Source organism: Tilletiopsis washingtonensis (assembly GCF_003144115.1).
Source record: "Tilletiopsis washingtonensis strain MCA 4186 unplaced genomic scaffold FA09scaffold_3, whole genome shotgun sequence".
Classification (NCBI taxonomy): domain Eukaryota; kingdom Fungi; phylum Basidiomycota; class Exobasidiomycetes; order Entylomatales; genus Tilletiopsis; species Tilletiopsis washingtonensis.
In genome coordinates, this window is record NW_020312000.1 from 483,617 (window position 1) to 504,949 (window position 21,333).

General features: G+C 68.6%; 5 protein-coding genes across 5 annotated transcripts; 4 read left to right on the forward strand and 1 right to left on the reverse strand.

Annotated features, from left to right (window-relative positions):
• Positions 1–1,366: 1,366 nt before the first annotated feature.
• FA09DRAFT_336592 (hypothetical protein) lies at positions 1,367–1,978 on the forward strand (the record flags this gene model as incomplete). The annotated part of the gene is made up of 1 exon (XM_025743905.1): positions 1,367–1,978. One exon carries the CDS (start codon positions 1,367–1,369, stop codon positions 1,976–1,978), a length of 612 nt encoding a protein of 203 aa, XP_025600741.1.
• Positions 1,979–3,127: 1,149 nt separating this feature from the next.
• On the forward strand, positions 3,128–5,285 carry FA09DRAFT_327893 (tetrapyrrole biosynthesis, 5-aminolevulinic acid synthase). Its single transcript, XM_025741566.1, has 2 exons — positions 3,128–3,582; positions 3,634–5,285. Exons 1-2 carry the CDS (start codon positions 3,160–3,162, stop codon positions 5,245–5,247), a joined length of 2,037 nt encoding a protein of 678 aa, XP_025600742.1. The 5' UTR covers positions 3,128–3,159; the 3' UTR covers positions 5,248–5,285.
• Positions 5,286–7,730: 2,445 nt separating this feature from the next.
• On the forward strand, positions 7,731–11,778 carry FA09DRAFT_327894 (alpha/beta-hydrolase). Its single transcript, XM_025741567.1, has 4 exons — positions 7,731–8,405; positions 8,459–10,232; positions 10,287–10,959; positions 11,012–11,778. Exons 1-4 carry the CDS (start codon positions 7,961–7,963, stop codon positions 11,657–11,659), a joined length of 3,540 nt encoding a protein of 1,179 aa, XP_025600743.1. The 5' UTR covers positions 7,731–7,960; the 3' UTR covers positions 11,660–11,778.
• An 81-nt stretch (positions 11,779–11,859) lies between these two features.
• Positions 11,860–13,805, reverse strand: FA09DRAFT_327895 (putative VCX1-vacuolar Ca++/H+ exchanger). The gene is made up of 10 exons (XM_025741568.1): positions 13,788–13,805; positions 13,496–13,734; positions 13,302–13,372; positions 13,141–13,249; positions 12,651–13,085; positions 12,555–12,596; positions 12,322–12,501; positions 12,183–12,262; positions 12,097–12,127; positions 11,860–12,044 (listed from the first exon to the last, which is right to left on the reverse strand). The coding sequence occupies exons 1-10, from the start codon at positions 13,789–13,791 to the stop codon at positions 11,997–11,999; spliced, it is 1,239 nt and encodes a 412-aa protein (XP_025600744.1). The 5' UTR covers positions 13,792–13,805; the 3' UTR covers positions 11,860–11,996.
• A 3,840-nt stretch (positions 13,806–17,645) lies between these two features.
• Positions 17,646–21,272, forward strand: FA09DRAFT_324474 (TEA-domain-containing protein; the record flags this gene model as incomplete). Its single annotated transcript, XM_025741128.1, has 1 exon — positions 17,646–21,272. One exon carries the CDS (start codon positions 17,646–17,648, stop codon positions 21,270–21,272), a length of 3,627 nt encoding a protein of 1,208 aa, XP_025600745.1.
• Between the last annotated feature and the right edge of the window lie 61 nt (positions 21,273–21,333).

Below are 21,333 nucleotides of genomic sequence, written 5' to 3' on the forward strand. Positions count from 1 at the left end.
GCAGCAGTCGAGCAGCAGCCAGCCCCCTGCGCAGCAGTCGAGCAGCAGCCAGCCCCCTGCGCAGCAGTCGAGCAGCAGTCAACCTCCGGCACAGCAGTCGAGCAGCCAGCCCCCGGCGCAGCAGTCGAGCAGCCAGCCTCCGGCACAGCAGTCGAGCAGCAGCGTGCCTCAGCCCCAGGCGAGCAGCACCAGCCTGCCTCCGCCGGCAAACAGTAGCAGCAGTGTGGCCGCCCCGGCAAGCAGTGACGTGCGATCGGTCGACAGCAGCAGCACGCCAACGCAAAGCAGCAGCAGTACGCCGCAGGGCAGCAGCAGTGTTGCGCCTCCAGCAGGCAGCTCTACAAGCAGCGGAGCAGCGACCTCGCCTGCCGGCAGCGCTGTCCAGCCGGCAAGTACCTCGGCGGCTGCGAGCTCCTCCGGGGCGCCTCTGCTCTCGGCCTCCGTCAGCGTCGTGTCCTCGTCGTCAAGTTCTGCGGTGGTCTCCGCCTCGCTCGAGGTCCAGTCCAACCTCTCCGCGACCGTGACGGCATCAGTCTCCCTCACGTCTTCCTCGAGCCCGGCAGCGGCTTCCTCGACGCCCGCGCCTGTAGTTTCCTCGAGCCAGGCAGCAGCAACTCCTTCGAGCTCGCTAGTGGCCCCAGGTAGCTCGAGCGCGGTCTCAGGACCCGTTGGCTCCCAAGCAGCCTCAAGCCAAGCATCCCTTTCGTCCAGCTCGGCGCCGCCGCAGGTCACAACGACCGTTGGCGGTGCGGCTGGGACGTCGAGCGTTCCAGCAGTGTCGTCCCCAACCGCCGGAGGTGGCGCAAGCAGCTCGAGCGTTCCAGCGGCGTCTTCCTCAGTCCCCGCAGGTGGCGCAGGCAGTTCGAGCGTTGCAGGTGGTGCTGCAACGTCGGGCGTTGCAGGCGGCGCTGCCTCGTCGAGCGTCGCTGGCGGCATTGGGACGTCGAGCGTGGCAGGAGGCGCAGGCAGCTCGAACGTTGCCGGTGGCGTCGCTACATCAAGCGTCACGGGCGGTGGCGCCACGTCAAGCGTTGCCGGTGGGGCTGTAACTTCGAGCGTTGTGGGCGGCGGCGCCACCTCCAGCGTCGCAGGCGGCGGTGCGACGTCCAGCGTTCCCGCAGCATCCGCCACCGCAACAGTCAGCGGCGGCGGTGTCACGAGCACCTCGACCACGGCGGCTGTAGGCGGTGGTGCGGCCACTTCCTCCGGTTCCGGCACGGCGGCTGTGGGTGGTGGCGCCGCGACGTCAAGCGCTCGCGGGTCCACCACGGTGGCAGGAGGGGCCGCCACGTCGAGCGGCGCCGCTGGAAGCTCAATAAAGCCGGCCCCTTCTCCAGCGTCGACGACGACGACTGCTCAGCAGGCCATGACGACGTCATGCGGCCTGTTGGGCTGCGTCGTGAAGCCTCTCGTCTCGACGGTCGGCACCCTTGCCGCACGCAGACGTGACCTCGACGAGACGGCGAACCTGGCGCCAATGCCGACGTCGGTTCGCAATGCCGAGGTCCAATCGCTCGCACGTGCAATCGAGGCGATCAGCAACAGCGCCAGACTGCTACAGCAGCAGCTGGCGCCTCTGCGCAGTGTCGCTCGCGCCGGCGCACCCGTCGCCGCTGCTGCGCCACAGCGGCTGCGCGACATGGTCAAGCTGACGCAGGCCTGCGAGGCTCGCCTCGACTGGGTGCAGCAGCCCTTCGTCGGCACTCAGAGTACCGAGGTGCTCGCGGCACTGCAGCAGCTCGTGCGCTCCGAGACGGCGCTTGGTACGACACTGCAAGCCAAGCAGGCCCTGCTGCGCGACTTTGGAGTGCAGCAAGCCGCCCTCGCGGCACTCAAGGCGCTGGAGCGCAGCTCGGCCCGCATGCTCGAGGCGCTGGCAGCCCTGCTGCCGGATGGCCTCGAGCAGTGCAAGCAGGCAGATGTCACCCTCGAGGCGGTCCATGTTGCCCTGCGCGTGGCGTTTGCCTCGTCGGGCTGAGCGCAGCAGTGACGCTGTCCTTCACCCCTCCTGTCTCCTTTTCTCTTCGACATCGCGTTGCATCTGTCACCCTCATTTACCGTGCTGTGCCGCTCCGTATTTCACACTCTTTGCTGTTCTCTCTTGTCTGTCCTTTGGCAAATTTGGTCTGTCGAGTGACTCCCGCGTTGCGTGTCTGCTGCCATCGGAATGCACCCGTTATGTCCTCGCCAGGCGTGGGAGCGGCCTTGAGCCACGTGGCTTGCTGTGAGCCGGACCCGGCATGCCCAGCCGGCCTCTCGCGCGCCTCGCCGCGCCTCGGCGACTCCTGCGAGCCTGCGCGCTAAAGGCGGCGAGCGTGCCCCGCGACATGACAGCCAGCGCTCGCAGCGACTTCAGAGCGCAGCCGAGGAGGTCGCAGGCGGTGAGACAACGGCGCTGTGCTGCGCTGGCACGGCTCACAGAGGGGCGCAAAGCGCACGGAAGTGCCACTGCTGCCCTGAGGGGCGGCCGGAGTGCGGGGAAGCGGTCTCTGATCGTCGGCGCGGGAAGGGGTCTTGCTTGCAGCAGGCGCCGGCACGCCGCGAGTGCCCCACACGACGTGCACAGCGCGACGCCGGATCAGCCCACCAAGATCTGCAGCCTGCGCTGCGGCTGCGCGCGAGATCGACACGTCAAGTCCGACCTCTTGCTCCCGTCCACCTCGACGTCGCTTCCAGACGTGCGCTTCAGCCTGTGCCGAGGGTCGAAGCATGGCGTCGACAGGCCTCTGGGGTGCGCACGCAAGCCGGCGGGCGGTGCGCGTGATGGCGCGCCGGCGAGATTTGCGGCAGGGACTACAAGAATTGAGCTGAAGTCGTGTCGCGCGGCCCTGATTTCAAAGCAGCTGCCTGCCGGGTCTGGCGAGGCGGGTCGGGCACTTGAGCAGTGTGGCGTGGCACTCGGCGTGGGGCCCTTCTTCGCGCGGCACGCCGTCGCTGTCGCAGGCACGCCGCCAGTCTCGGCGCCGCGGCGCACGCTTACATGCCGCTCGCCGCCTTGCCTCGCCTCGACTCGCCGACAGGCCTGACCGCCTTCTCACCGCCTCACCACCACCTCACCCCATCTCACACTTCATCATGGACCGCACCGTAGCCTCGCTGCGCCAGCTGCGCCCCTCGTGCCCGTACCTGTCGCGCACGCCCATGCTGCAGCTGCGCAGCATGAGCACGACGACGTGCCTGCCCGGCGGGCCCACGCGCCTCGCCGTGCGTGCCCAGCAGTGCCCCGTCATGAGCGAGGCCATCGCCGAGCACCCCGACCAGGCCGCCGCCGCCGCGCCCGCCATGAGCAGCGCCGCCGGCAAGTTCCTCTTTGGCAGCGGCCCCGCCACCGTCGCCTCGGCGCACCTGGCGCTCGGCACGGCCGCCGCGCGCCGCCCGCAGGCGCCCGCCGGCGTGTGCCCCTTCGCCGCCGGCGCCACGCACAACCCGCACATCGGCCAGCAGGCGCGCACGTACGTCAGCCGCACCGAGGCGCCCGCCGCCAGCGTCGTGGCCAACCCGGACCACCTGGACCGCATTCACGCCAAGGAGGGCGTGCGCACCGGTGGCCACGGCGACCCGGAGAAGTGCCCGCACACCAAGGTGAGTGGCGCATGCTCGAGGAGGGGTGAGACATGCTGACCCCCTTGCCAGGCGCTTGCCGCAGCTGCTGCCGCTGAGAAGGCTGCTGCCTTTGCTGCCGAGGGCCGCTCGACGTTCCGCGCCGACAGCATGAAGAAGAAGCAGGTCCGCACGCCCGGCTCGGGCATGGGCATGCCGCCCACGCTCAAGCCCAAGGAGGGCCCTGGCTTCGACTACGAGGCCTTCTACCACCGCGACATCATGGCCAAGCACGCGGACAAGTCGTACCGCTACTTCAACAACATCAACCGCCTCGCCGGCAAGGCGCCGCGCGGCCACCTGCAGGACGAGGCGCAGGAGATCACCGTGTGGTGCGCCAACGACTACCAGAACATGTCGCGCCACCCGCGCGTCCTCGCCGCCATGAGCGAGACGCTCAACAAGTACGGCGCCGGCGCCGGCGGCACGCGCAACATTGCCGGCCACAACCAATTCGTCGAGAAGGCCGAGGCCGTGCTGGCCGAGCTGCACCGCAAGGAGGCGGCGCTCGTGTTTGGCTCGTGCTACGCCGCCAACGACGGCACGCTCACGATCCTCGGCTCGAAGCTGCCCGACTGCGTGTTCCTCTCCGACAGCTCGAACCACGCGAGCATGATCCAGGGCATTCGCCACTCGGGCGCCAAGAAGGTCATCTACAAGCACAACGACATGGAGGACCTCGAGGCGAAGCTCAAGGCGATTCCCATCGACACGCCCAAGATCATCGCCTTCGAGTCGGTGTACTCGATGTGCGGCACCGTCGGCCCGATCGAGCGCACCATCGAGCTGGCTGAAAAGTACGGCGCCCTGACCTTCCTCGACGAGGTGCACGCCGTCGGCATGTACGGCCCGCGCGGCGCCGGTGTCGCCGAGCACCTCGAGTGGGAGATCCAGGAGCGCGGCGGCGCGGCGGCGCAGAACGGCAAGAAGACGCTCATGGACCGCATCGACATCATCACGGGCACGCTCGGCAAGGCGTACGGCAACGTCGGCGGCTACATTGCCGGCTCGAACCGCTTCGTCGACCTGATCCGCAGCTTTGCGCCGCAGTTCATCTTCAGCACGACGCTGCCGCCGTCGGTGCTCACCGGCGCCACGACGGCCGTCGAGGTGCTGATGGAGAGCAACCACACGCGCCGCGTGCAGCAGATCCGCACGCGCGAGACGAAGAATGCCCTCATCGCCGCCGGCATTCCGCTGCAGCACAACCCGTCCCACATTGTGCCCGTGCTCGTCGGCAGCGCCGAGAAGGCCAAGGCGGCGTCGGACATGCTGCTCGCCGAGCACGGCTGCTACGTGCAGCCGATCAACTTCCCCACGGTGGCGCGCGGCCTCGAGCGTCTGCGCATCACGCCCACGCCCGGCCACAGCTCGGCCGACGTGCAGCACCTCGTGCAGGCGCTCGACGCCGTCTGGACGAAGCTCGGCATCCGCCGCGTCGACGAGCTGCGTGCCTGCGAGCCCGGCACCGACGCGCTCGCCGACCTCTTCTGCCAGGCCGAGCGCGACACCAACTCGGCGCCCCTGTGGAGCGACGAGCTGCTCGCCATCGACACTGTCGCCGACGCGCCCGCCACGCCTGGCCTCCACGTGCCCGGCGCCATGCCCCTCGAGGCGCAGTCGTCGCCCATCTCGGCCGTCGCCTAGTTGCCCCCCTCTGATGTGTTGCCCCCCGTCTCGGCCTCTGCTGGCCGAGTGGCTCAGCGCGCCCTGCTCACGCGCCGCTGGCGATCTCAATGTCATGCCTGCTGTCTCACACTGTCCCAGAGCGAAGGCGCGCATCACTTGTGTCATTCGTTGGGCGCGGATGGTCGAGCGTTGAGTGGTGGTGAGAGAAGTTGATTCGAGGAGCAGACTTGAGCCGTGAGGATCGCATCGCGAAGTTGACTTGGGCGAGGCTTGACGGAAGAGCGCCCTCAGACGATTGAGCATGGGTCGGAGGCGAGAGAAAGAGACAAAGAGTCGGAGCAGGTTCGCAAGGCGCTTGAGGCAACTTGTGGGGCGAGTCGAAGAGAAAGACGCTTGCCGAGACGTGGTTTCCACAGCGCTAAGCTGAAGCCGCGTTGTCGTTCCCGGCATTGCTGCCGCCTGCAGAAGCCGAGCGTTTCCACTGCGGCGCGCTCAACTTGGCTGCGTACCCCTCAGCACGGCCCTCGTCAAAGGAGGCTTGGAAGCGACTGAGAGGAGAGGTCAGGCTGTACGTCTATGCTTACAAGATAAGATGAGACAGGAATCCTGGCGGTGACACTCACGGTGCAGGGTCCGACTCCCTCGCACGGAGGCGAGGCACGTTCATGCCTGCCATCATGTCGGCCTTGTCATTGAGACCATATGAAAAGCCGCTACCGTACGCTGTCTTGCTTGCACCGTCTGCTGAAGGCGGGGGCAGTTTCTCATGGATTGCAGAGAGGTCAGTGACCCTTTCCAATTGCTCGCGGCACTCGTTGGCAGCGGTCTTTACGACTGAGAGATCGCCATAGAATAACACGACCCTTTCGCCAGAGGTGAGATGGTAACTGCAGAAATGAGCCGAGTGAAGCCTGCAGATCGACCTGACAATACTCCAAGCCTATGTGACGTTCGGTTCTTCAGCAGGTGCTCAGATAGATGCAGTAAAGGACTCACGTGTGGTGGCAACGTCACCTTCTTCTTCTTCGTGGAGGAAGTCACCTCGAGCGGGACATGGCCGCACCGACCCGTCTTCGCCGAGTCTTGCCCCCGTTCATAGATGAATTGAGGAACGTCGGCACCGGAGTCTGCAAGAAGACGAGCAGCCCTGTCGAGGGCCATCGAAGCTTGAGTGCGGTCCGTCTGCGGGTTGTCCGCGAAGCGCCACAGCTTTTTGGCCTCGGCAATCCCCGCGCCCGCGCTGGGGTCGTGGTCATCGCTGTCGTCCATATAAGAGGAGATGCTATCAGGATCAAGAATCGTGAAGTTGTAGATAAAGTGGCGATCCGGGACGTGGGACATGTTGAGGACGGGCGCAAGGAGCAGTACTGAGGAGCGCTGGGAGTGGTAGACAAGAAGGCAGACAGGGGACGAAAGGGACAGGCTTTTATGCTAAGAGAAGCTGCGTTTCCGGGCCGATGAAGAGGAGTCTCAGAGCATGTGCGTGACTGTCGGCCTACTTCTGCCGGGCACGCCGCTGCCGTCGTTGCCCAGGCGATACCGTTCATCAGTCTTTTCGACAATCGTTCGCCGCCGGCTTACCCCACAGCCGCCTTTAATCTTCAAGCCGCCGTGCCGTGGATCTTTCCCCGCAGCCCCCAAGGTGACTGTGCCGTAGGCCCGTTGCCTTGTGCGGCATCTCGCCAAGTGGTGTGCAGACCGAGCACTCACGCGCGATTAGACACTCCTACTTCATCAGCTGCCGTCTGCGCTGGCTAGAGTGGAAAGTCGCGCCGTCTCTCGTCTCGAAAGGCTAGGAGGACAGCCGAAAAGCCAGCTTAATATATCTCGGCTAGCCACTGACCCTCGAGGTGCAGTGCTCCAGAAGGTCGGCTGCTTTCGGTCGCCGGAGCGTCCGAAAGCTGTGACCGTGCTTGTACGCGTCGCCTCTGCTGAGCCCACGCAGGTTCTCAGCGAGCGGCGCGCGTGGGAACAAAGCGGAAGATCGGACTGCGCTACCAGATGCAGTGGTGCTCAGCTCGAATGACGGAAGTGAGCTCGAAGAAGATTGCTCGGATGCACCGTGAGGCCTGTGTAGGAGGCAGCCGCCAGCAGGGGAGCGGCGGCGCGCGTGTGAGGGGACGCCCTGATGACCGTGGGAACTGGCCAACTTTCGGCATCAGCCGCCTCGCACCGCCTCCACTCGACTGAGCTCAGCTTGCCCTCCCAGCTCCGACTGAACGAGCCGCCATCGGCCATCGCTGGTCGGCCTTTGCAGACGAGAGCGCCGCCTGTTCGTCTTGCCATGCCTGGAGTCGTCGCTGCTCCCACGGCAGCGAGCAGAGGGGCGCCTCGTTGCGGCGGCCGCTGTCACGCGCTCCGCGAGTGAGGGGCAAGGCACGAAATCTTGCGCGCTCGCGGAGCAGCGCGGGTGGCGCGGCGACACAGCGTGCGTGCTGCTGAGGTGCCGTGGCACGCAGCTATCTCACCCCGCAGGCACGCACGCTGCCTCATCAGCCACGCGCGGTGACGCCGAGAGTGTGAATCCTGGACCTGGCCGGGTCAGCCAGCTGCCTGACTCACGCCGACCACACGCCCTGCTTCGCTCTGCTCCATCTCATACCCCGTCGCAACACCCCGCTGCTGCGACAACCGCCCGCTGCGCCCGCTGCGACCTCGGAAGATGCATACCTGCCTGCGCGCCTAATCTCGCCTGCTCGCCCCCGCACTCTCCACGCGCGCACCGCCCAGCATGGGACCGCCTCTCGCCGCGCCGCTCTCGCCCGCATCGTCCGTGGCGTCGAGCATGACGGCGCGGCCCTCGCGCTCCGTCGAGGTGTCGGGTGCGGCAGCGACGAGCACGCCGCGCCCGGCCTACCCGCGCCAGCGCTCGCGCGGCCAGCTGGCGCGCCACCAGTCGACAACGGCGGGGCGCCTCGGCCTCGCTGCCGACCAGGGCCCGTCGCGCCTGCCAGACACCGGCCGGTCACTGCGAGGCTCACTGCCGCGCGACGACGACGTCGCGTCGGCGCAGGCCACGGGCGGCAAGCGCCACCGCGCCCGCCAGGAGACGTTCCTCGGCGGCCTCTACTTCACGGACCTCATCTTCATCGCCTTCACCTACGCGCTCAACCTGCTGCGCACGTGCGGCGTGGCGGAGCTGGTGGACGTGCTGCTGAAGGGCATGGTGTACTCCTGTGAGTTCTGCTGCGGTGCTGGTGCCACGCTGCTCTCTCACACCGGCTGGCAGTCACGAGTCTGCCGCGCGACTTCTACGCGCGATGGTCGCGCAGCGCCTCGCGCTCCTCATACAAGCGCACAGCGCAAGTCAAGCGTGCGCCGGCTGAGACGACATCATCCGATGTGCTTGCGCCCGAGGCCAAGGCCGAGGCCGAGGAGAGCCAGGAGCTGTCGGCATCGCCGTCGCAGCTCTCGCCCTTCCACCACCTCGTGGTGCTGCTCGTCCGATTCACGTGCTCCAACTTCCCGCACCTGCTGCCGCGCGTGCTGTTCGCCGAGGAGACGATTGGCCCATTCGTCTACTGGCGCACCGGCGGCGGGTCCGGCTCGATGGTGCAGGCCTTCAGCGACCTCGACGACGAGCCGGCCCGCGAGCGCAAGCCCGATGCTGTGCCCGGCTTCCGCGCGTTCTGGCTCAGCAAGGATGCCCGCGTGCCCGTCGCCGAGCAGCGCGCCAACTTGGGTGCTCGCTCGGCTTCGACGCTGCTCTATCTCCACGGCGGTGGCTTCTCGCTCGGCTCGGTGGCCTTCTACGCCGAGAGCCTGCTGCGCCTGCGCGCCAAGGTTAGCGCGCTCGAGACGGAGCGAGGCGTGCCAATAGAGAGCGACGCGCGCTTCGTGGCCGTCGAGTACGACCTGGCGCCGACGGCACGCTTCCCGACGCCACTGCTACAGTGCCTTCGCTGCTACGCGCACCTCGTCGAGGTCGAGCAGATCGATCCGTCGTGTATCACACTGGCGGGCGACTCGGCGGGTGGCAACCTCACGATGGCTATGCTGCTGGCTCTCTCCGGCCAGGCGGGTGACGACGGCCTGCTCGCCGAGCGTGACTGGAGCGCGCTGCCGATGCCGGGCAAGGCCGTGCTGATCAGCCCATGGGTCGACCTGCGGCCATCTCACGCCGCGGCGTTCGGCCCGCTGCGGCAGCCTGCCAAGCCGCGCGCTGAAGCCAGCACCGAGAAGAACGAAGCTGCGAGCTCGTCTTCGCCACTCGACGACTACGAGTGGGACTACGTCGCCGCCGAGGCGCTGCTGCACTTTGCGCAGGTCTACTCGGGCGTCTTGCCCCGCCCACGGCGAGTCGCAGGTCCACTGGGCTGGCTTGCCGACTTCTGCGGCGGCGCAGGCCAGGAAGCCGAAGGCAACTCCGAGAAGAAGGGCTCGACGGCGCGCTCTGGCACCTTTGCCACGCCAGTCACGCTCGAGGCGCTCGCGCGCCCGGGCCGGCGGCTCGCTCGTGCCACCCACAGAGTGCTCGCCGAGCCGCTCTTCTCGCAGCCGCCTAGCACATCGTCAAGCAACAACGATGGCCCGCTCGTTGCACAGGACCAGAACTCGTCGTTTGGCGGCCTCGAGCCGCTCTTTCCGCACAGCGAGCGGCAGACCGACCTCGTCAGCAGCACGTCTGACTTGTACGTGCCAATCGACGGCAGCGCGAGCGGCGACGAAGACGTGGCCGAGGCGAAGCAGCTGCTTGAGACGCACCCGCTGCTCAGCCCGTCGACGGGCAACTGGGGCGCGGTGCGTCTGGAGCGCGGCATGCTCGTGACGTGGGGCGAGCGCGAACGCCTCGCCGTCGACATTGAGCGGTTCGTCGAGCGCGTGCACAAGCTGGCGAGCTCGAACAACCGCCACGCTGCGCCGCGGCACGACGACGGCCCGGCGCAGGATGGTGACACGGCGCATGCGTCAAGCATGCCTGAGCCTGATGCGCGCGCTGCTTGGCTGCAGACGTACGTCGAGTCCGGCCCTGGTGGCGTCCACGCCTGGCCCTTCGTGAACATGTGAGTTGTGCATCGCAGGTCGTGCGTCGCGCAGTCGCTGACAAGTCTTCACAGGTACCTCGCTGCTGAGGAGGCGCAGCGCGAGCGCGGCCTCGACATGCTCGCCGAGTTCATTGCTCGCTCCGGCTCGGAGCTGCGCTCACCGAGTGCGCTGACCGCAGCTGTGCTGAGCTCGCGCGACCCGCCGCACGCTGCGCCCGACTCTGCGCCGCATTCGCCCGGCTCGATGCCGTCCGACATCGAGGTACGCGGCGGCTTTGACGACGTCTCTGACACGACCGACACGACGGACGACAGCGAGAACACGGGCATCGCCTCGCGACGGACACTCGAGAGCCTGATCGAGGCTAGTGGCGGAGACCCGGCCTCGCAGTTCGGACTTGGGCTCGGTCTGGACCCGCCGGCCGACTTGGACTCTGGCTCGCCGTCACCTGTGCTCAGCCCGCATCCTGATGCCGGCAGCGAGCCCTGGAGCAGCTCAGACGAGAGCAGCGTGCCGGCAACACCTCGGGCTGCCTCGGCTCGCATGCCATCAGCCTCGCCAGATTCATTTCGCTCCGTGACGCTCCTGCGACCAGGTCAGGTGCGGCAGCCCATCGTCACGCCAGAGCCGGTCGCGGTCAGCACGCGCGGCCGCAATCCGCAGCCGGGCGCGCCGCTCTGGTGGAGCGCGCGCGAGGACGAGGTCGTGCCGGCGAACGTCGAGCAGAGCGAGCGTCTAGATGACGTGAGTGTATGCTTAGTCGGCGCCAGGCAGCCGTCAGCTGACACCTCCACAGATCGAAGAGGCGTCGAACGAGACCTTCTCGCCCACCGAGTCTCTCTCGCCGCCGCCAGAGCCGGAGGACCAGGCAGTCTACCAGCCCGTGCCGCCCGTGCCCATCGACCCGAGCTACTACGGCCTGACGCAGTACGCCTACCGCCGGCCCGAGCCCGAGGGCCTGAGCGATATCACCGAGGAGGAGAGCGTGCTCTCTGCCAGTCTGGCCTCGCTCAGCGGCGGCGACGGCGAGCTCTCGCTCTCGCTCTCGCGCTCGCGCTCGCCGCCTGGGCCCAGCGTCGAGATGTCGCCCGAGTCGACTCAGCGGCGTGATGCCGAATGGCAGCGCCTGGTGAGCCGCGCGGCGCAGCAGCAGGCCGAGTACGGCGCCGTCGAAGACGACGACTCGCACGAGTTTGACGAGTCGGTCCTCAGCGACGATGCAGACGAGTCGCTTGCATGGGCAAACCTCGGCTCGCCGCCGTCGGGCGCGCAGCCAGGCCCGTCGCTGCCCATCGTGCCCGAGGCAGCATGGCGCAGCTCGGACGAGCTCGCGGCGCGCCCATCGTCGCGCTCGCCTGGTCCAGCGGCCGACGACTCGAGCGCGCGCTCGTCGCTCGACAGCCAGGGCGCTCGCAAGAAGCCCAAGGGCGACGTGTGGTGGTGATGGCCGGCCGCCGACTCGCATGCTTCTCTCGCTTCCTGCCCCCTTGTCATCTCTGTGCCCTGCTCTTCCCCCTCTCCACCTTCTACCTCACTGTACACTACTGTAATCTTGCATGCACCTCCTACCCCACCGCAGCGTCGCCTTCAGTCAGTGGCATCGTAGGGCGAACGTATAATTCGGCGCGCGAGCAGCCGGGTATGTCCGTCGTGCACAGCGGGCGGTGCGGCACTTTTTCGTGGCATGCAACAAGAACGGGGAAAGCGCACTCCTGCGCGCAGAGGAGGCGAATGTACAGCGAAGAATGCGTATGTACAGCGCGCTGTCGACGAGGAGACGTCTAGTGCTCCGGCTCGACCCAGAAGCTGAGCGCGGCGACGCAGTAGAGCTGCAGGACTGGGTGTGAGCGCAAGAGAGGACGCAGCGTGCGAGTGACGTACCGCAAACAGCAGCGCGCCCTCGATGTAGTTGCTGCACGGGACACAGTCAGCTTGTGTCGGCAGCACCCTCGACACGCAGCACTCACGAGCGGCCGTCCTGGATGAGCGTGTTGACGAGGATCACGGCAGCGACGAGCACGACCGTCTCGAAGGCGCCAAAGGACAGCTGTGCGAGGTAGCGTGATGAGCAAACGCCTCAATCAGCTCGCCCTGCATGCGACTCACCGTCAGCGGCTGGCCGATGGCCCAGCCCGTGAGGCACAGCGCGGGGATGACGCCGATGGCAATCTGGATCGACGAGCCAAGCGCCACGGCGAGCGAGAGGTCGAGGCGGTCCTTGGCCGCCATCCACACCGACGTGACGTGCTCGGCGGCGTTGCCGACAATCGGCAGCAGAATCGTGCCCTGTCGAGAAGTGTGAGCGGCTGACGGACATTGGGCTGCAGCAGTCTGCTCACGATGAACGCCTTGGGGATGCTGTAGTCGTTGGCCACCTCGTCCTGCGCACGTGTCAGCGGACGATGCAAGGCACGCACACGCCTGGCCGCACTCACAATGGCACCGACGAGGTAGTCTGCGCTGAAGCTCGTGACGACCGTGACGATGAGCAGGCCAAGCACGGCGGCGCTGGGCGTCATGTTCGGCTTCTCCTCCTCCTCGTCCTCGTTCTCGGGCGTCTCAAAGAGGAAGGCGTGCGTCTTGAGCTGGAAGACGAGGTAGAGGGCGTAGATGAGGAGCAGGATGATCGACGTGCCGCGCGAGATGAAGAGCACGCCGCTCTGTCCCACGTCGCCGCCGTTGTGCTCCTTGAGCGCATCCATGCCGCCGTGCAGCAGCGCCGAGAGCGACAGCGAGCCCTGGTACGCCGCCGGCAGCACAACAGTGATGCAGCCGAGCGTCATGATGCTGCCCGACGCCTGCGCTGCCGTGGCCTGGAACGTGTTCTCATCCTTGTAGATGCCGCCGGCGACGAAGCTCATGCCCAGCACCTGCGCCAGACGTCAGCGCGAGAGCCGCAGAGCAGCACTGCGAAGAGGTACGCACCAGAAGGATGTTGCTCAGGATCGAGCCGATCAGGCTCATCTGCACGATGCGCAGCTGGCCCTGCGTGAGCGCGACGATGCCGACGATGAGCTCGACGGCGTTGCCGAAGCTGCGAGTAGATCAGCACGTGCTGCCCTGCGGCGAGCGGCACAGCTGCTCACGTTGCGTTCAGCAGGCCGCCGAGCGTCTGGCCGAGCTTGAGCGAGACCTGCTCAGTGGCATCTCCCAGCAGCTGTGGAGCAGAGGTCAGTACAGGCGCGCAACGGCAGTGCGCGACAAGGGCCAGCGGTCGCCCAGCATGCATCCATACGCCGCCCCTGCCTCTCGCCTGTATGCGCCTCCACCCTCTACGCACCTTGGCCAGCGGCACGATGGCCAGGAAGTTGATGCCAAAGATGGCGGCCGTGCCCCAGTGCAGGTGCTCGGCGGCAAAGCCGAGCGGCACAAAGACGAGGAGCAGGTTGAGCCAGGAGCTGGTGAGCAGCCACCAGAGCGAGCCGACGAAGCTCGGCTGCGCGTCGTGGCCGCTGCCGCCGCGGTGCGAGGGCAGCGCGTTGCTGATCTGCTGCGTGAGCGGCGTGCGCTCGGTGGAAGCTGAGATGCGCCGTCAGCACGGGGCAGGGTGCGTCGCGGTGCAGCTGGCTCACGCATGGTGTCTGGCGGGATGCGCGGGTGTGGTGTGGGTGGAGGAGCGAGAGCGGGCTCGGGCGCCGTCTGTGCGGCGGCCGCGAGGTGCGCGCTCGAGCAAGAGCTCGCTTCGCCTCGCCGCGCGCGCGCCTCTTTCTCGGTGCGGCGTGCCTGGCCCAGCAGGGCCCTGCGGCTCGCAGACTGTGCTCCTGCCCGAGCCGGCGGCGGGGCCATCGGTGCCAAGAGCGATGCGATGTGCGGCGCAGGAGCAGTCTCCGCGCTGCGCTGGGGCGGCGCGCCTCTGCGTCATCCTGCGCGTCACGTGACGCAGCTGCCAAATTCAGCTGCACAGCCGCCGGGCGGGCCTGCTCCTCTGTGCACCGCCGGCCTTGGCACCGAGGGCAGACCGTGCTCTGCTCGTCCAAGGACGCCCGATCCCTGCCAGCGGAGACGGCCGGGCTCGCACGTGAGCAGCACGGACAGTGGCGGCCGTCGAGCGCCGAGCCGTCCTCGTCGTCTCGCGCGAAAGCCTTCCCTGCTCTGAGCCGAAGATAGCACCGCGGAGGCCACGCTGTGTGGTGCTGCGGCTGCTGCTGCGATGCGTGCGCGCGCTGCAAGGGGCGTGGGCGGGCGGAGGCCGCGCTGCATGCTGCACGCGGCGTGTCCCTCCGCGCCCCCTTGCCGCCGCCTGCGCGACCGGCACAGCCAGCCGCCGCACCCGCCCTGCTGCCGTCTGCGGCTCATCCTCATCCTCGCTCGGTGCCTCAGCATTGCGGCTCCGGGTGCATGTGCCTGCGCCGGCGCCGGTGCCTGTCTGCAGCGCAGATCTCCCAACGGCCGGCGTGCGTGTGCAGCGCAACGGCCGCGCCGCAGCATCTCGACGTCGGTGCCGATGCGCTCCTCCTCTGCTGCTGCTCGTCCATCTCAGCGAAGCTGGCCCCTCGATCTGTTTGTAGAGCACGAGCTTGTGCGCGCCTGGGCACCACCCCTCGCAGCCGTTGGCGCCGGCTGGACGCAGCAGGGATCTGCGTCGTGCGTGCCGGTCAAGTGGTGCACGCGCCGCCGCAAGCGGCCATGCTCGAGGGGGTCAGCATGAAGGCTCGGCGTCGGCGAAGAGCGACGGGAGGCGCTATTTTCCCGAGAGGGCGCCGCACAGACGCAGCAGATGTGCCCGTCCCTCCATCAGACGATTCCATGCAAGGCCGTGCGGCCCTTCGCTGCTGGCCCGATGGCAGCGCAGCGACGTCGAGCACCGAGTCTCTCCGTCTTGCCCGACTCTCCGTCCTGCACCGCTGCTGACGGCAGCATGAGTGACGGTCACTCGCTGCCAGCAGCAAAGCCTACCCTTCTCCATCTCGCTGCGTTGCGCATCGAGATCGAGTCGCGACCACATGCTCGGCACGCTCCATGGCTTGACCTCGCAGAGCAAGGCAGAGCAGGTGGCTTGCCGCTGGGGGCGCGCGATGGCAGCGCGCAGGCGACATCGCATCGGCGGCGCTCGGAGCTGGGCCTCTCGGGCGTGCGTCCGTGGGCGACGCGGCACCTCCGGAGGCTCGGCCTCGACACGGCACAACCGCCCGTCCATGAGAGCTGCGGGCGGAGCGAGGCGGAGGTCGACGCACCGCAGCCGACATGCGACGCTCGGCGTCGCCCTCCCCAGGACAGCACAGTCCTCGTTCTTTCCCGCGCTCTGCGACACGAGCTGAGTCTGGAGTCTGGGGCGAGCGTGCATGGTGGCGCTCCGCAGGTCAGCTGTCGTCCGCACGACTCGCGCCGGGGATGCGCTGGAAATGCACCGCAGGCCGGACGATGCAGTCGGCAGAGCCGGAGCATCAGACACCGATGCCGCAGCCTGAGGCTGCAGAATCGCAGATTCGTCCGGCCGGAGAAGGGGAAGGAGGCGCAGCGGTGAGGCGTGTCGCTGCGGCACAGCACGGGGCAAGTCGCCGTCTCGTGGCCTTTTCGCTTTCCACGGCCTGCCACGCTGGCGGAGCCGCAGCACCGTCAGCGCGGAGCCTCGGAGCTTCTCGGCTGCCAATTTCAGGCCCAAAACGAGCGCCAGCAGTGGAGGGGACGGTGTGTATCTCTGGGTGCTGGGTGCTGCATGGTGCTCTCCCCGACGCGCGGGGCTGACGAGCGCAGCGGTGCGCAGGGGGCGGCGCCGGGTGCCGCGAGCGTGGAGCTCGTTGGCAGGCAGTCCGCTGGCGCTGGAAGCGAGCTGCCGTCTCAGCTCGGGCTTCCTCTCTCCACGCCTGCTCTCACGCCTTTGGCCGAGTTTGCCGCTCGTCTGCCGCTCCCTCGCCCTCCAGAGGCGTGGCGCTCCTCGATGCAGCGTGTCCCTCGAGCGCCGCCAAACGGGTACTGCGTCTTGCCCCGCCGCTCTCGATGCTTCTATCTGTCCCTGATCAGCAGCACCAGCGATAGCGCCGGCGCATAGTCTCGCTCGTGGCTCGTGCTGCTCGCCATGACGATCGTCCTTGGCCTCCGGCGGGACGCCCCACCACGCTGGACGTGTCCCCTCTCATCGGCCGTGTTTAGCGCTGCGGCCGAGGCACCTCTTGCGTGTAGCGCAGCCGCGAGCCGCGCGAGAGAGTTTGCCTGCTCCCTCTCGATGCGGCTAGTGCCACCCAGGCTCCTTGAGACTGGCTTGTGGAGCATGCTGCGTTCGCTTGGCCGCACGAGTCTGCGAGATGCCTCGCAGTCGCGTGAGTGAGCCTCCGCTTCTGGCTAGCCCGCCTCGTGCCTCTCTCTCGCACGCAGCGCCAGCTCACCGCAGCGCCTTGCGCTAGCCGCAGGCAGGGAGCAGCAGCAACACACCCCGCGCAGTGCCAGCGCAGAGCTCCATCGTGCACCACCACCTCGCCTCGCCTCGGCATCGGCCCGGGATGCTGGCCGTGCTTGCTGCTCACACGGCGGAGCTCGTGGGTGCAGCGTCGGTGCCGGCACTGGCCTCGCTGCGGCTGCGATGCTGCGGCCGCCGCTGCGGTGATGCGCGTGCGCAGGGCGGCGTGCCACACCGCGCAGCCCCTTGCACGAGCGGCGCTACTGCAGCGGGGGGCGGGCACGGCGCGAGTGTGCACGGCGACGCTGCCCCTGCGGCGCGCTCCTATGCGGCGGCGGCTGCGGCTGGGACGCCGCTTGCTCTCCGCAGCGGTGCAGCGCAGCCTCAGAGGCGAGAGGCGCTTCGCCCGCGCTGCTCCTCCTCCTGCGCCGCCCTCGCAGCGCCCTCGCAAGATGCGCCGCGCCGCCAGGGGGTCGCAGCTGCGTCGCCGCCCGCCCGCCCTCCCGCCCGCCCGCCGGCAGTCCAACACACCAACACTCGCAGGTGCAGCAGCAGCAGCGCAGCATCACAGCTTAGGCGAGCAGGCGCAGGCACAGGAGGCCAGATCGCTGCCGAACTGCAGCTGCAGCCGCAGCCCCTGTGATCTCCGGCGAGGGCGAGGCAGGACAGCGCGGCCGCCGCCGTGGCCCTCCTCGCGCAACCCTCCGCAGCCGACGGCCCTCGCTCTGCGCTGCTGCTCTGCGCTGTGACGCTGCAGGAGGCCTCGATGCGGGAAGCGGAGGTGCAGCCGCTGCAGCCGCAGCTCAGAGGTGCGCTTGCCGGCGCTGCCTCCTGCCGCTCCTGGCCGCTCCCAGGGACAGGCAGCGCGCCCTCCGCCACCTCGCCCGCACACAGCCCTCATATAAGCCTCCTGGCCCAGGCAGCCTCCGCTCGCCGCCTCCATTTCCCGCCTCGCCCTCTCCTTCTCCCGCGTGCTCTCTCGCTGCTCCTCGCTCTCGCCTGCCCTGCCGCTCCTTTGATCTTACCACCACCGCACGCTCCTTACTCACCCGCGCGCCTCCGCGCCGGCCCCCTTTCGCCGACCCGCCTCCTCGCCATGGCGAGCCCGCGTGTCGCACCCGCTGCGCTGCACTCGTCGTCGCCCAAGGCTGCTGCCGCCTCGGCGCACAGCGTCTTCCCCTCGCCGACGTACTCCGACTCGACGCTCTCGTCGGGCGCCGGCTCGCACCTCTGCACGCCCGAGAGCGCCGTCTCGGGCCTGCCGGTGGCGCTGCGCAAGGAGAGCCTCACCGCCGCCAACGCCCGCTTCCTCGGCGGCGACTTCATGAGCCTTACACACGACGGCAGCGCCGAGCACGACACGTCGCGCTCGTCGCAGGACAGCCCGCACTCGAGCCTCGCCGCGGCGCTCGACTTCGGCATGGCCAGCGCCATGGCGAGCCCCAACTCGTTCCTCGGCAAGCGCTCGCTGCACCTGCGCAACAACTCGGCCTCGCGCCGCCACAGCGTGCAGCCGCTCGTGCCGCCGCCGCAACACGGCGAGCTCGACGTCCTCTCCGGCGACGACGACTCGTTTGACTTCTCGCAGCTCAGCAACGGGCCGCCGGGCGCTGCCGACTTTCTCCTCTCGCCGCCGCGCCTCACCGTCAGCCTCTCGTCGCAGGGCAGCACACCCACACCCGCCGATGCCGAGGACACCAAGCGCCGGCGGACAAGCGTGGCGCCGACGGAGACGCCGCAGCGCGTCGCGCAGAACCTCGTGCAGCAGACGCCGCCCAACTCGTGGCACACGATGCAGCAGCACGCCGCCAGCGTCGTCAGCTCGGCGGCGTCGAGCCGCGTGATGCAGACGCCGTACTCGTCGGCCTCGTCGTCAACGCTGCCCGAGAGCATCCACGACAGCGGCTCGTCGAGCGGCAGCATGGACCGCCAGCGCCGCCGCTCCATCGCCGGCGACTGCACGAGCGAGATCGCCGGCCTCACCGCCGGACTCACCGTGCCGTCGGGCGGGCGCGAGGGTCTCGACGGCCTGCCCGAGCCGCCGCGCAGCGCACCGCCGGTGGCCTCCGAGTCGGCCATGCAGGAGGCGCAGAACAAGGCGATGATCAGCAAGGCCATGGAGAAGGCCGACCTCAAGAGCAAGGGCCCCGACGTGTGGCCCGACGACGTCGAGGTCGCCTTCTGGGAGGCGCTGCGCCTCATCCCCAAGCTCGGCCGGCGCAAGGTGCTGGTGCACGGCAAGCCGTGCGGCCGCAACGAGCTCATCGCCGACTACATTGAGCGCAAGACGAACAAGACGCGGACACGCAAGCAGGTCTCGAGCCACATCCAGGTGCTCAAGAACATCAAGAAGGGCGACCCCGAGTTCCAGCAGCTCATCGCCGAGCCGACGACGGAGGAGGACTTCTACATTCCCGCCGGCGGCATGATGTACGCCCAGACGCTCGCCGGCTACGGCTACGGCGGCCTCGGCGGCCCGCACCCGCTGCTCGCCGACGGCAACGCCGGCCTGCTCTCGCCGTACACGCCCAACATGGGCGGCCAGCACCTGGCGCTGCACAGCCCCATGTCCTCGCTCAACCCGTCGCCCGCCTTCTCGACGCAGGGCCTGCCCGACGTCAACGGCCTCATGCCGCCGCCGCACTCGGCCACCGGCCTCTCGTCGGCGCTCAACGCACTGCACTTCCCGGCGCCGCACGACCCCAAGGCGGCGACGACGTCGTGCCCAATCCTGCCGGCGAGCTTCTCGATGTGGGTGCACTGCTCGGCCAGCGAGGACAAGCACGTCTACACGAACCTCGACCGCAAGTCGATGGCCTCGTGCTCGCAGAGCAACGCCACGCTGCCGCGCCTGCCGCTCGACTCGGTGCGCATCGGCGCCTTCCGCTTCCCGCGCCTGGCCGAGATGTACCACCACCTGCCGTGCCAGTTCCTCTACGTGCATGTGCCCATGAGCATCCCGCGCGCCGACGTGCTGCTGCCGCGCTACGACCACTTCAGCACGCAGCTCGCCCTCACGAGCCTGCAGGAGTCGCGCCTCACCAGTGTCACCACGGTGTACTCGCACGGCAAGCGGGTCCTCTCGCTCGTCGAGCCGCTCGACGCCCCGCGCCGCATCTCGGGCAAGCCCACGGCCGCCTCGGGCAACGGCAACGGCGCCTCGGCCGCCGAGCCCACGCCGGACACGGGCAAGAGCAGCAGCAGCAGCGGCGAGTCGTCGCCGCCGTCGTCGATGCCCGCGACGCCCGGAGACGCCTTCACCGCCAGCGACAGCGCCGCCACGGCCGCGAACCGCCACCGCTTCTGGCACCAGGCGCCCTTTGCGACCGACTTCTGGGCCGACTTCCTCTCGCGCAACCACCCGGTCAACGTGTACACGCAGCGCGACAGCAGCCAGTCGTTCGGCAAGGAGCCCAGCGAGCGTGCGGCGCTCGGCATGGCCGTCTCGGGCGTCACCATCATCCAGGAGTTTGTCGTCACTTCCGAGGACAACGCCGCGGCCGCGAGCCGCAGCACGGGCCCCGACGACATGTCCTCGGCGGCCGTCGCCGCCGCTGGCGGTGCCGACGGCCTCAACGGCGGCCTCAATGCCCCGCTCGTGGGCGGCCCCGGCGCACACCTGCTCAACGACACGAGCGGCTCGCACATCAGCCCGGGCTCCAAGGTCGGCGACGTCGTGCTTGTCATCGCCTGGGACCTCGAGTGCGTCGAGAGCCTCGGCGGCCGCCCCGGCACGCCGACCGTCTCGATGCTCACGGCACCGCGCATGTCGCCGTCGCCGATGGGCCGCTACGTCGCGCTGCCGTCGCCGCAGGGCCAGCCCATGGGCCCACAGCACCTCACGCCCGTCGACCACCGGCCGACGACGCCGCTGGCCCCGCCGCAGCTCACGCACACGGCTGCCTCGCCCATGCAGCCGGCCGGCTTCCAGCACCACCCGCAGCAGTTCTCGCTGCAGCAGCAGCACCAGCAGCAGCAGATGGCTATGCACCAGCACCACCAGCAGCAGCAGCAGATGCTGCGCAACCAGCAACAGTTCGAGTCGCAGGGTCCGACGCTGCTGCGCAAGCGCGGCTTCTCGGTCAACAAGCCGAACCTGATGGTCTCGATCCCGCCGGTGCCCTCGTACCTCAACGGCGGCATGGGCCGCTCGATGAGCCAGCAGCAGCTGTCCTCGAGCCCGGCGCTCTCGACGCACAACGCTGCCGCCTGGGGTGCCATGCAGCAGCGCGGCATGATGACGCCCGTCACGCCCTTCCCGCAACTGGCGCCCGCGCTGCACGAGCCGCCGCCGATCCCGGGCCACGACGAGACCAAGGCGCACCGCGAGCGTCTCGCCCGCGCATGGGCGGCGCAGTCGGGCATGGGCAGCGAGCTCAACTCGCCGCTCGACCTCTCGTTCGGCCACAGCCTGCCGCAGCAGTCGATGTTCAACACGGACGTCTTCGGCCCCGCGCCCTCGCCGCAACAGCAGCAGCAGCTCCTGTCTGCCCAGCAGTCGCAGCAGGCACCGCCGTCGCAGTCGCTCGGCCTTGACCTCGGCGGCATGCCTGGCTTCGAAGGCGGCGCCATCGGCCTGCACTTTGACCAGAGCAGCGGCGACCTCGACGCCATGCTCGCACAGGTCGGCGGCGGCGCCAACGGCACGGCCCAGGACGCCCTGGCCGCGCAGGACTACATCGACTCGCTCCTCTCCTCCATGGGTGGCAACACGTCGTTCTAGTCGTCTTCTCCACTTCTCTTCTCCAGCATCCTCTGCACCGCATCTGCCCCGCTCTCTCTCA

Coding starts and splice junctions, on each gene's coding strand:
- FA09DRAFT_327893 (XM_025741566.1), top strand. CDS start 3,160: ATGAGCACGACGACGTGCCTGCCCGGCGGGCCCACGCGCCTCGCCGTG. Junction 3,583..3,633: donor AGAAGTGCCCGCACACCAAG/GTGAGTGGCGCA, acceptor CCCCCTTGCCAG/GCGCTTGCCGCAGCTGCTGC.
- FA09DRAFT_327894 (XM_025741567.1), top strand. CDS start 7,961: ATGGGACCGCCTCTCGCCGCGCCGCTCTCGCCCGCATCGTCCGTGGCG. Junction 8,406..8,458: donor GAAGGGCATGGTGTACTCCT/GTGAGTTCTGCT, acceptor ACCGGCTGGCAG/TCACGAGTCTGCCGCGCGAC. Junction 10,233..10,286: donor GCCTGGCCCTTCGTGAACAT/GTGAGTTGTGCA, acceptor AAGTCTTCACAG/GTACCTCGCTGCTGAGGAGG.
- FA09DRAFT_327895 (XM_025741568.1), bottom strand. Junction 12,502..12,554: donor GCATCCCCAAGGCGTTCATC/GTGAGCAGACTG, acceptor ACTTCTCGACAG/GGCACGATTCTGCTGCCGAT. Junction 12,128..12,182: donor CTCATCCAGGACGGCCGCTC/GTGAGTGCTGCG, acceptor TGTCCCGTGCAG/CAACTACATCGAGGGCGCGC.